Source organism: Beta vulgaris, chromosome 2 (assembly GCF_026745355.1).
Source record: "Beta vulgaris subsp. vulgaris cultivar EL10 chromosome 2, EL10.2, whole genome shotgun sequence".
NCBI classification, from domain to species: domain Eukaryota; kingdom Viridiplantae; phylum Streptophyta; class Magnoliopsida; order Caryophyllales; family Amaranthaceae; genus Beta; species Beta vulgaris.
Genome location: NC_079203.1, coordinates 50,460,500 through 50,473,936, shown reverse-complemented (window position 1 = coordinate 50,473,936; position 13,437 = coordinate 50,460,500). Strand labels below are relative to the sequence as shown.

General features: G+C 31.9%; 1 protein-coding gene across 2 annotated transcripts; it reads left to right on the top strand.

Annotated features, from left to right (window-relative positions):
* Positions 1 to 6,916: 6,916 nt before the first annotated feature.
* On the top strand, positions 6,917 to 11,252 carry LOC104907550 (protein PNS1). 2 transcript variants are annotated; one of them, XM_010696495.3, is made up of 5 exons: positions 6,917 to 7,073; positions 7,174 to 7,545; positions 7,778 to 8,686; positions 9,157 to 9,390; positions 10,761 to 11,252. In XM_010696495.3, exons 1-5 carry the CDS (start codon positions 7,056 to 7,058, stop codon positions 10,947 to 10,949), a joined length of 1,722 nt encoding a protein of 573 aa, XP_010694797.2. In that variant the 5' UTR covers positions 6,917 to 7,055; the 3' UTR covers positions 10,950 to 11,252. The 2 variants fall into 2 exon arrangements, with proteins under 2 accessions (XP_010694797.2, XP_057248737.1); XM_057392754.1 differs by having other exon boundaries at positions 6,928 to 7,073; positions 7,171 to 7,545.
* The last annotated feature ends 2,185 nt before the right edge of the window (positions 11,253 to 13,437 follow it).

The window sequence follows — 13,437 nt, the reverse complement described above, 5'->3', positions numbered from 1 at the left end:
ATATCATCATTTTATTAATTACCCCGTTCGTTTGTCTTTTAATTGCTACGTTGTGTTATGCACAATAATTTAGGTAATGTCACTTTCAAACTTTTCGGAAAGTATTTTTTGACCTTTTAATATAAAATAATGGGGAAAAGTGAAAAAGTAGTATTTTTGGGGAAAAAAGAGAAAAACAAATATAATAGTATTACTTTATGGGAGGTCAAGTAACCAAATAAGGAAAGTCTAAACAATATATCAATTAAAAAGAAACAACTATTTAAGAAAAATGTAGTAATTAAAAGAAACGAAGTGAGTATGTTTACTAGTCGTTAAAACTGGCAATGCATTATTGTGCTTGAAAGTTGAAAATGCACTTTTGAAGCATTTGTAAGACGTGTCTTAGGGCCTGTTCTCTTCGGCATAAAACAACTGAACTGAACTGAACTGAACTTATTGGAGCTGAACTGAACTGAACTTATCAGAGCTGAACTGAACTGAACTGAACTGAATTGAAATAAACTGAATGTAATAAATATATAAATAATATTTTAAACAAGAATAATATGAATATTAAATAATAATTATATAGATAAGTAATAATAATGAATAATAATAATAATAATGATAGTATTTTGGATATTTTTAAATGATAGTTATAAATAAATAATATTAATAATCATAAATTATTAATAATAATAATAATTAATGATAATAATGATAATTAATAATAATTATTTTATTAATACTTGATGATGATATACAATAACAATAATATCTAAGAAGTAAATTAATATTACTATTTTAATAATTAGATTTAATAATATAAAAATATTTAGTAATAAAAATAATGATTGGGTTGGACCGCAAAAATTACATCATAAACCGTCTTGACGCGATTTGATTGGTTTATGGGCTAAAAAAGGTGGGTTTATTTGTGCTTTGACCTAAATCATGTTCCTAATAATAATAGTAATAATAATGCGTAAAGCTATAATAAACAAAATAATATATAGAAACAACAACAATAATAATAACAATAATAATAATAATAATAATAATAATACTTAATAGTAATGATATATATTTAAATAATAATAATAATCATAATAATGATAATAATAATAATAATAATAATAATAATAATAATAATAAGAGTAATTAGTAAAATAAATTATACCAACATAACAATAATATTTAACAAAATAATTATAAAAAAATGGAGCTGAACTGAACTGAACTGATCTGAACTTATTGGAGCTGAACTGAACTGAACTGAACTTATTGGAGCTGAACTGAACTGAACTGAAAATAAGCTGGGGAGAACAGTCCCTTATTGGGAATCTCAATATTAACTCGGCCTAATTGATAAGTCATATTGTGTTGTTTAACTAAACAATTTAGAATCAAGGATGTCTTGGCCTAGTGGTTAAAATTGAGGTGATGTGAACAAATAGGTCATAGTTTCGAGTCTCTCTTCCTCTTCTTTGTACTGCTATACTATATTGTGGTATCGTGTCAACTTTTGCCATTATATTAGGAAGGGATCTCAATTCATATTCATTTCTTTTTACTTCTATTACCTAAAAAAGAATTAAACGGAGAAATTATGTCGAGCCTATCTTTCACCTTATTTCCAAACATTATTACAAAAAAGTAAGTTCAAATAAGTTTATATAGATATAATAAATGGATTAGAACTAATGTGTCACTATCATGCACTTATTCTTGCTTTTGACCTTTTGCACTTTACGTAATAAGTGCGTGGCTGGCTATTTTGATGTCAAATCTTAGCCATCCAATGAATGATGAAAGATTGAGAGTCATCCATTTTAGTTTAGCCACGCTCTACCATATTTTTACTTGTCTCCGCCATCCAAGTAAGACATCCGCAACATTTCCACGCGCACCGTAATCAAATTGTACTTTTTTTTTTTAGGGGAAAATCAAGTACCATTCTCATTCATCTTTGGATAAATAATCCATAAAAACATAAGGTTCAACCTCAACAGGACTGTGGTTTTCCCATATCTGTTCTACACCAAATGGTACTATCTTAGCAAGGTGATGATGGGCTACAGCATTGCCATCCCTTTTCACATGAGACCAACTCAAAGAAGAAAAATAACTGCTAGACAATAGAATATCCTCTAATACGGTATCCAAGTCCGAGAAATAGACCATGGCTTTCGAGAGGCGCGAAATGAGGACTTGACTATCTGATTCAAACACCACTTGACCATAACCAAACCTTTTTGCCATACGGATGGCCATTAGAAGTGCCTTTCCTTCTGCGATTTCCACCGGCCAGTGAGCCCTTACTCTTCGGACTGCCGCAAACAAGACTTGCCCATCCGAATCCCTTGCGACGACTCCCAAACCCACCCAGCCTTCACACGCCAACGACGCATCACAATTTAACTTTATCACCCCCCTTGCAGGCGCTTTCCACGACTTTGCACTCTCCTTCACACCACCCCGTATGCCTCCATATATCTTTGTCGCATACTGCTCATGCTCTTGCACTAGACGCTGCACTCGGCCCAGGATAATGCTGTTGGCTGTGGTAGTGTTGTTAAACACTTTCGCATTTCTTTCCGTCCAGATGCACCACGCTAAATTAACTACTTTCCGCTGTAGTTTCTTTTCGATCTTGGCCCAGCTCGCTACCACCTCCATGATAGGTTTAAGCGCCACATTCTCCAGTGCTTGTGGGACACTAACCTCCTCCCATAATTCCTTCACCCGAGAGCATATAAATAATGCATGAGAAGCCGTCTCCTCCTCCCCACACCATGGACAAGAATTGTCATCTATCATATGGCGATACTTCAGTAGTGCACGAGTTGGAAGAGTCCCCGTACAAATGCGCCAAAGAAATAATCGGACTTTCGGTGAAGCTTCAACTTTCCACAGCATCACCCATGCTTCATGAAATTCATCCAGATTAAATCTCTTACCTAGCATGTAAGCCGTCTTGACCGAATAGTTTCCATCCTTCGTGAATGCCCACGTGAGAGCATCCTCTACAGTACGTTCGCTAAGGGGAAGGGCAAGGATGCATTTGGTATCTCTCTCATTGAAGAGGCGAGAAATGAGCTCTATGTTCCACGCTGGGGGACAATCATACATCAAATCCTGAACCCTTTCAACATCCGCAACCATTAGGCTTGTAATAAACCTCCCCTCCTCATCCGCTATCCATGGATCCCTCCACACATTAATGCTGGCACCATTCCCCACCCGCCATATCATCCCTTCCTTAACGAGTGCCTTGGCACTCCAAATCCCTTTCCACGAAAAGCTGGGCGAGTAGCCTAGCGGCGCATCAAGAAACGAACTCCTATGGTAATATTTCGCCTTCATTACTCTCCCGAGTAACGTAGAGCCTCCCTTCATAATTCTCCAGGCTTGTCTCCCAAGGAGTGCATCATTAAACACCTCTAAATCCATGAAGCCTAGTCCACCTAAACATTTAAGTTCACACATTGATGTCCAGCTCCTCCAATGAGTGCTTCTCTTCGCTTCAGATTGCCCCCAGAAAAAGCGTGCCATAGCCGAGACAATAGTATTTGTTACCCAGTTTGGAAATTTATAAATTCCCATCAGATAAGTAGGCATGGCCTGTATAACAGATTTCAGAAGTACCTCTTTCCCTGCACGTGATAATAGTTTTTCCTTCCATCCCTGCAACTTCTTCCATATTCTATCCAATAGAGCACCAAATACAGCTTTTTTCGATCTCCCTGCTACCGTAGGAATACCCAAATATTTCTCATGCCTATCAACCATTCTCATCTGCAAAAGATTCATCAATTCTTCTTTTTGAATAGTACTAACCCCTCTGCTAAAGGAAACTTCCGACTTATCATAATTAATTTTCTGCCCGGATGCTGCTTCATATTTGTTAAGTAAATCAACTATTTCTAAGCATTCATGTCGATTAGCTCTTGCAAAGAGTAGACTATCATCAAATTGTACTTGATATTTCTGGTTTACAAGTCTTTTCACTTTTTTATTTTTATTACTTCTTCCGTTATGTTTTAAATGAAACCTTGGATAAAATAATACTATTTATTAATTAATTTTGATTTTAATTTATCACCATTATATAAAGAAAAATATAGTCAAGTGGGATCCTGTTGGATTCGTCTTGATACATACTATCAAATTATAACTTTTTTTTATATATTTTTTTACGTGTGCACAATTGAAAAAGTGTGTTGGATTGCGTGAGAAAACAAACATTTTATTTAAAACAAAACGAAGGAAGTATGTTTTTACCTTTATTCCAACGTTTATTTCATTAATTTATGATAAAGTTGAAGTTAAAATGTGCTTATGTGGCCATCTTGGATGGGCAAATGGCAAAGAGTGGTTAGCTTAAAGATCACTCAAGTGCAAAGTTTGGTCCAAGTCTAACAGAAAAGAAAGGCATATCGATATAAACGTTATTATCATTCTTTTTATCCTATACAAGGAGTTTCATTTTGATTCCAAACAAAAAATTAGATAATCAAGTGAATATCCTTTTTTCCTCATATCTTTCACTTAATATATCCACTTGTATATTAAGCTCAAATGTACTTTCTTTTTATTAGGTTAATGAAATTAAATTAAATTTTCTTGATTAGATATTATTATTGATCAGGTTCAATTTAATTTATAAATATTATTTTTTTAAGGTCAAGAGAGCACAAAGAGCAAATATTAAGTATATTTTCTCTTAAAAAAAGGACAAGTTGACGCACTCAACATAATCATGTCAAAACTAGATGGTGCAATGTTATCTATCTTAATCCACCCTTTTTAAAATTCAAAATTATCTACTATTCACTACAATAGTGAAATGGGTGATAAAAACTTGAAGTTTACCGAGCAATGATATTCCCATACTGAATATGTGCCAATACCATGACATTTATGTAATTTTTAGGAAAAATTGTCAGAAACTACCTATTAAAGACGCTTTTTTTAAAAAAACTACCTTATATCATATTTATTTTACAAAACTACCTTATAAGTGGAAAAACTTTAAAAAGCACTACCAAATGTAAAGTTTAGTAACCATGGTTAACTATTCTGTTTGAGAACCGAAAGTTGGCCGAATGATTGTAGAAAACGTCAATGTTTGGTTTTTTTTTCTAATCAAGTTCATTATCTCATTCTTCTACTTGAGAGTTTAAATTAAGATTTTTAGGAAATTCTCAAAAGATTCTAATGGTCTTCTGCAAAAGTTGTTTCGTTCTTCCATTTAATTGTATTTTTTACTTATTAAGGTATAAAATGTTTTGGTGTAATGGTGTTTGAACGTCTATATCTTGCCTGTCTAGCAGTGTTTTGGATGTACATCTTGTCTCTCTCAAAGTAGTGTAAAGCTACATACATCTAGACCCTGTTTTAGCGAGATTTATTTTGGGTTATCATCTGCGTAAGAATTCCACCCAAACATTGATAATTTTACATACAGAGTTCCTTTTCCTTGTCAAGTGATAAAAGGATTCATAGAAGCTTTCACTAGCTTGCAAATGGTTATATGCTTGAATTTAGCATATTCTCATTACTAATGTACCAAACTTTTTGTTTGCTGCATAGCCTGGAGCTCAAAGGCAATTTGTTTACCCCAACCTACAATAAATGGATCTTTGTCTTAATGACCTAGATGCAATTTGATGCTCGTGTACCTCGTTTGAATAATTGAAAGAAAGTGAAAAAATGCTGCAGTGAGAATTTGACAATGAGAAAAAATTTGACCATGGTTAGTAAATTTTATATTTGGTAGTGCTTTTTAAAAAATTTCCACTTATAAGGTAGTTTTGTAAAATAAACGTAATATAAGGTAGTTTTTTAGAAAAAGTGTCTTTAAAAGGTAGTTTCTGACAATTTTTCCTAATTTTTATGACAAAAGTAATATTAACAAATTATATAAAAAAAGTTCATCTTTTTTTTTGGGAGCTTATTAGTTGAAATCTTAAATCATATCTGAGCTACATCAAATCATATCAGTTCGCTATTAAAATCATATCTGAGCTACATCTAATCATATTAAGTAACTGTCTAACTGATATGGGGAAAGTTGCCCCATATCAGATATGGGACAATACTTTCTCGCAGTTTACCATACATAAGTTATGGGGAGCCCTCCATCTATAAGTTGATTGTAGCCGCAAGATTTGCTCTTTTTTCTCCCTCTATCTCTCTTTCTCGCTTCTTTCCCTTGGTTCTTTCACTATAAGGAACCTTTAGATTTCCCTTGCTCCATCATCTATCATTCTTTATGTCTTCTCACTCCAATCTTTTTTTTTTTTCATTTTCGTTTTCATACAATTGCAACCTAATTATCTATTCATTTGTTTTCTTATTTCAAATTTAAAAGTTACAATTACAATCAAAATTAAATTATAACTCCTTCAATTCCGTCGGAATAATCTAAAACATTCAAAAACATTACGTACAAGTTTACAACCATATAAAGCCAAACAAGAGTAATTTAATCACTAATTATTTTTATCCAGGATTTTTTAATTTAAATTTTGATTATATCGTAATCCATCAAAATAGAAATTTCACTTAGGGTCGGTTCTTCTTTGCTTATTTTCAGTTCAGTTCAGTTTAGCTTTGGACAATACTTTTACTTTCACATATCATTTTACATTTCAGTTCAGTTGAGTTCAACTCAATTCAATTTAATCAGTTCAATTAAATTGTTTTATGGTGAAAAGAACAAACCCTTAAAACAAATTGAACATGTTTGGATTTAAAAAATAAAATTAACAGTGGACAAATTTGACTCAACGCACCAAAGAAGTGCGTGCTGAAAATATAAGAAAAATACTCCACAAACCAACACTAATTCACCAAGTGGCCTACTACATTTTGTCTCTGTCTCTATGATGTAACATAAACAAAGTAAAAGCAAAAAAACAGAGAAAACATTATTTAACACCAAAAACTCAAAAAAACGTAGGAGTATTTAACAACGACTCTATTATTTTTCTTCCTTTCTTCAATTCTCATTTTCTCTCTCCAAAATTCAACGTTCAATACATCGCCAGTAACTTCATCAGCCAACAATGGGAGCTTTAGAATCTGTAAATAAACACATTCATTTACTTCAAATACACTCAAATTTCCCAAAAAATGTGTAATTTTTTTTGCTAAAATTCTTTGCTTTGTTTTTTTTGTAAGCAGGAAACAGGGGAGGAGAGAGAAAAAAACAGAGAAGAACAGAGGAGAAGAACAGAGGAAGAAGAAACAGAGGATTTAGAAGACAATAAAGATTTGGAGAAAGGAGAAAAAATATTTGATACAAAAAACCCACATAAAAATTATCATGCTTCAATGTTAAGAACATTAAATCCTACTAATCCTTTAAGAATTGTAATTAATGGAAATACTAGAGTTCCATTAACAACACCACCACCACCTCCTCAACATCATGCTCATTATCCTCCTCCTGCTCCTCATCATGTTTCATCTCACCCGCCGCCTCGGCCGTCATCACAACCACCTCCTCCACTATCTCAACCTCGATATATTCCTACAATTAAACCAACTCCTCAAGTAATTCATTTTTTTTAAATCTTATCTTAAATGTTCGCTTTTTAATTTGTTGTCCAATTGATGGGTGCGGCCCAGGCTCATATTTAACAAACTAATCCGGATTTGAGCCGGGATATAAAAAAATAACTCGAGACCTCTAGTTAAGTTGGAACAACGAGTTGGATTTTTGTTAATTAGATAGATATCCTCTGTTTTCCTCTGTTTTTTTGATGGGTATTGTTTTTTTTTGCAGCCAACAATAACTTCACTGAATTCAAGAGGCTACACCAATAAAATCTCTCTAATTTTGTTTGTTCTTCAAACAATTGCAGCAATTGGATTGGTGGGTTTTTTAATATACAAGGCAATTGAGGGATTTATTCAAGATGGAAAGTATAGGAGAAAAGCAAAAAGTATACTAAAGTTTTATCTACCTCAAGTTGAAGCTGCATCATTTTTGAGCATAGTATTAGCATTTTGTTGGCAAAAATCTGTTAGAGTTTGGCCTAGATTTATGTTTCATTTCATATTATGGAGTAGTTTTTTCATGTCATTAGCAGCTGGAATTCTACTAATTTGCTTCCAAAAGCCTTCAACTGATGCTTGTGGAGCTGCCCTTGTTGCATTTGCAATTGGAAATGGATTATATTCATGTTGGGTAACTCAAAGAACTCGTTTCTGCACCAAAATCTTGATCAAATCACTCGAACCGGTATCGAAATTTCCTGATCTAAATCATCCTACATACTATATGCTTATTGCCGGATTCTTGTGGATGTCTCTATGGATTTTGGCTGTTATTGGAGCATTACATTTCTATTTTCCACCATTGGTTATTATTGCACTAGTTTTGAGCTTAGCTTGGACTACTGAGGTGATGAGAAATGTGGCTAATTTAACTGTAAGCAGAGTTATTGCTTTGTATTACTTAAGAGGAATGCAATCTAGTACTTATTTTTGCTTCCAAAGAGCACTTACTAGGAACCTTGGAAGTGCTTGTCTTGGTTCTTTATTCGTTCCTACAATTGAAGCCTTGAGAATCATCTCACGAGGGTTAAATTTAGTCGAAGGAGAAGACGAGTTCATGTTCTCTTGTGCTCATTGTTGCTTGAACATCATGAACTCTATCTTTAGATATGGCAATGGTTGGGCTTATGTGCAGGTAATTTCTTTCTTCTTTTAATAGAAGTTTGGTTTATAAGTTTTCATTTCTTGTTCAACTTGAACTTGCCTAATTGTTGTTCCAATGACATTAATTAGGCATTTATTTGCTTGTTCAATATTGGAACATATATATTGGTAAGACAATCACACAAAAAATGCTAAAGATTCAACATCTGGTCACCGTCTTTCTTATGCTTTTTAATTTTAGGGCGCTATTTAGCGACACAGTATGTGGATGTCACCTTAGATGTACCCTAGGTATAGTTATGATAGTATTGAATATCCGTCTATATCACAACCACTTATCACTATGTAGAAAGAAGTCCATACGTTTTTGCTTGTACAAGTTGCTGAACTTGATAGGATATCTTAGGCACTTAAAACAAGTTGATAATGACTTGATTAAGCACTATATTGGTCATTATCAAGGTGTTTCTATATAATGTAATGCTAATTTCATTGTTGTAGATTGCTGCATATGGGAAAAACTTTACAAAGGCATCAATAGATACTTGGGCAATCTTTGAGAAGCAAGAAATGGAAGAAATAGTTGATTCCGATATTACGTCGGCGGTTTGCTTCCTCACCGGCGTATGTAGTGGCTCTATTTGCGTGATAATGGTGGCGGCGTGGACGAACCATGTACATCAAGGCTACACAGCCACCCTTTCCCTCCTGGCCTTCTATGTTGGATACCTTATGGTTGGTACCTCTTTAACATTTCACCTACCACATTATTATATCACACCATACTATATAAATTTTTTTATTTGTACTACATTGTTTAATCATGCTTCTACTTCATGCGACCATGTAGGGTAGTTACTAGTTAATGCCTTCAGAGTTTCCTTCTTTTTATACTCCTCCGGTTCAAAATATAGTTCATGTTTTTTTTACAGTTTTCAAGACGTAAGTTTAACCTATAATATCTTCTATTTTTTGTTAGTAAAAAATATAAAAAGTTAATATTATGAATATACGCATTGAGGGAAATCTAGTAAGATCTCAAATGAGTATATATTTTTTTTTATATATATGCATTAATGAGAATACTTGGTCCAAGTTTTTAAAGTTTGACTCCCAAAATAGAATAAACATGAACTATATTTTGGGACGGATGGAGTATTATGGTAGGTCTCATTCTCTAACAAACATCCATTTCACTTGGATATATAAAATGAGTTTTTATTCAGTAAAGTATAAGCTTGATAACTGAAAAATACTTAAAATAAAATGTTTTAATTATTAAATATCAATTTCAATTAGTAGAAACTAATCTCACTTCTATATGGGAACATCACATGACTTTTCTAATTTCGTGTCCTCTTAAAATATTTAAAATATATATATATATATATATTTAAATTATTAAAAAAATGTTATTGTTTTAGACTTTAGTGATAAAATAAATTTCTAAAACTATTTTCCTACCAATTGTATTTAATGTACAATAATGCATACATGGCATGCATATATGACTAATTATTCTAAAACCAAGTGAAGAGAACAAGACTTTATCCATCAATATAATAAAAAGTGATTTGGTGATTTGGTATATACCATGATACCATATTAAAGAAACAACTTACAAGTCATGACATTATACATAGTATTATTGTAAACAATCATAAAAGATATTCTTATCATTTCAACCTCTATTATACATATAACCACATTTAGTCTTTTCTTTCATTTAGACTTTTCTTTTATTTTCATTTTGTAGTTATAACATTAATTCAACCAACTAACAATTTAACTATATTAAATATTAATTCCTTTTAAGTTCAACTATACTAGTGCTATATTATATGAAGAAAAGGATAAGAGTTAGTTCAAGTTGGTAGAACGCTCCCCCCTTAGTCCTTGAGGTCAGGGGTTCGATCCTTGCCCCCAACATGCTATGCATGCCTTACCAGCCAATGCGTTGGTGTTTCCTACGACAGACTAATAACCTTGTAGGGGTTAGCTCTTGGACTGACTTAATTTTCCAGTAATAATAAAAATATATATATTATATGAAGAAGTAACAACTTAATGATTAATGACTTATGTTTGTAATGCATGGTTTTCAGACAAGGATTGCAATGGCTTTGCCTCATGCTTGTGTGAGCTGTTACTTTGTATGCTATGCTGAGAATCCTGAAAACAGGCTGTTTGATAAGACAATATCTGATCGATTGAACTTAATTAAATCTGGTCGAGATGTGGCTGCTCCTACACCAAGAGTTCCTCACCGATTTAACAGATCAGTAAGATCATAGGTGAACTTTTTCATATTTCAACATCTTCTAATGTACATTATTAGGGTTAATAGTCTTTTTAGATCCATATTTACTAATTACTATCATGAAACATGTGGGTACATTCATAGTTTAATGTAGTTAGGTAACTTGACTAATCTTTTTTCCCTGACCCCAGCACTTGTATTTTTTATAGGGATTCTTTTGTACATATAAGAATTCTTTTTGGGTCTTGATCAAATCATATTTATGTGAAATGTTTCATGGGGAACAACCATTATTGTAGAATTAATTCAATTAAATATATGTGTAAGGTTACATGTATGGAAGTATGCAACCTTTTCAAACTTTTCTTAGTGGAAAGGTAATAGCACGTGGTTGTTATTATTGTGCTTTATAATAAGTCTTTGTTTTTCTGATTAGTAAGAGATCGCCTATTTTTAATGTAAATTTAGACTCGATTCAAGTTTAATATTAAAAAGAGATCATGTCATTTTTTTTTTAAATGTTGTAACCAATTTAATCTGTTTAGGGACCAATTTAATCTGTTTAGGGACCAATTTAATTTATTTCGTGACCAGTTTAATCTATTTAGTAATGATATTCTTTAACTCATTCAGTGACTAGTTTAATCCATTTAGTGACTAATTTAATCTGTTCCGTAAGACTATCGAGTTATTTTTTGAAATTGTCTGTTATAGTTCGAGAATCAAGAAAACAAAGGAAGGAAAAGAGAAAGAATGATTAAAATAGTGTTAGGTTAGAGTGAAATAGAATGGGCTTATTAGAAAAATTCAGTATTGAATTCGTCTAATCTATACAAATATATAAAAAGGCGTGCGAAAACAAGAAAATGTGCCACGTGGCGCTCTCCCTATGAAGTTTTAGTTCATGTAATCTATGTACAATAAAAAAATTAAGAAAATGCATAGTATAGGGTTTGATCCCAAGACCTCAAGTACATATACTAAAGTTTTAACCACTAGGCTAAGTTGTATATAGTACTATTATCATAAAGTACTAGATTAATAAATGAAATTTTTTCTTACCCAGGGCATAGCCTGGGCCTAATAACTAGTTTTATGTTAAAATTAGACCACCTATTCTAATAATTTGTGTTTTTTCTATTTTCAATTTGTACGTCAACAAAAGACATACCATTTCAATAAAGGTAAAAAATCAAAAATTATTCTACAATTATATTGCTACACTTTGAATTACTTTTAATGATATACATTGAATATTTTACGATAGCTCCTCCATAAATATTATAATCTAGTCTTTGTGATTCAAATGCCGAATATTTTTTTTATGGATATATACTAATATAAATATTAAAACATTACTACTTGAAATATTGTTATAATTTAAATCAACAAAAAATATAGATAACATGAAAAAACAATTACAATCGCACTTTAAAAGTATAAAGCGAGTATTGTTTCAATATTAGTATGTTCAAACAATTCTTTTGTTAATAAAAATCTATTTATGATTGTAAAACACACTAATCAGACAACAACATTGCATCCGATTTTAAACTTTTTTCAAATGACATAGTATATCAAATCAAACCTGATTACAAGATGGTAATTCTATTTTAAAATAATACTTATGACATTGTAGAGTTTGTGAATCCAATATTCCAATTGGTAGGATGGTATAGTATCATAAATAATCTCCAATTAAAAATGTTTTGACTTAATGGTTAAGATTGAAATGCTGCGAACAATTGGTCACAGTTCAAATCCTCCTCCTCCCTTCTTTATATTTTATATCGTATTCGTGACTCGATAAAAAATAAAAAAAAATCTCAAGGACAAGGATTTGAACCTCAGCTATTCTGATGCAGCTGCAACCATACAAAATTGTAGTGAATGTTGTGGGGATTTGCTGAGTAGGATGATTGTGACTTGTGAACAAGGGAAGATAAATCATTAATATATTTAGTGGATTCTTTCTTTTGAAAAATTGTGGCAAATGCCAAATGGATTAAAGAAGAGAAAAGTCCCCACTTTGATTCCATTAACAATGCAACAAAACTCAAAGAAAGTGCCTTTTTCTGGTAAATAAATATATACTCCATTTTCTTTACGGGGAGATACTCCAATATCTTATTTATGGGTGTGGTTCCTTTTAGTACTTTTGGGAGACGTTCGGTTGATCCCAACCATGCAAAAACTTTTTGGAGATATTCGATTCATCTGATTTTTTACAACCTAAAGTATTAAGGATTTAAGGTTCGAATATTTTTAACATAAAAAGTATTATTTAATAAATTAATTAGGAAAACAAAATTCTATTCAGCCAAATTCACTTTTAGACTTTTGGTAATCAATTAAATTTAGTTTTAATTAGTAAAAACAATAAATGCATATACAAAGAAGGAATCAATAATATATTTGTTTATTACTAAAAAAATAGTCTTAATTATTAGAGTGTATGTGTTCACTGAAAAACAAGTGAAAAGAACACGATCGTGCTAAACTAGTTTCAATTCTTAATATTG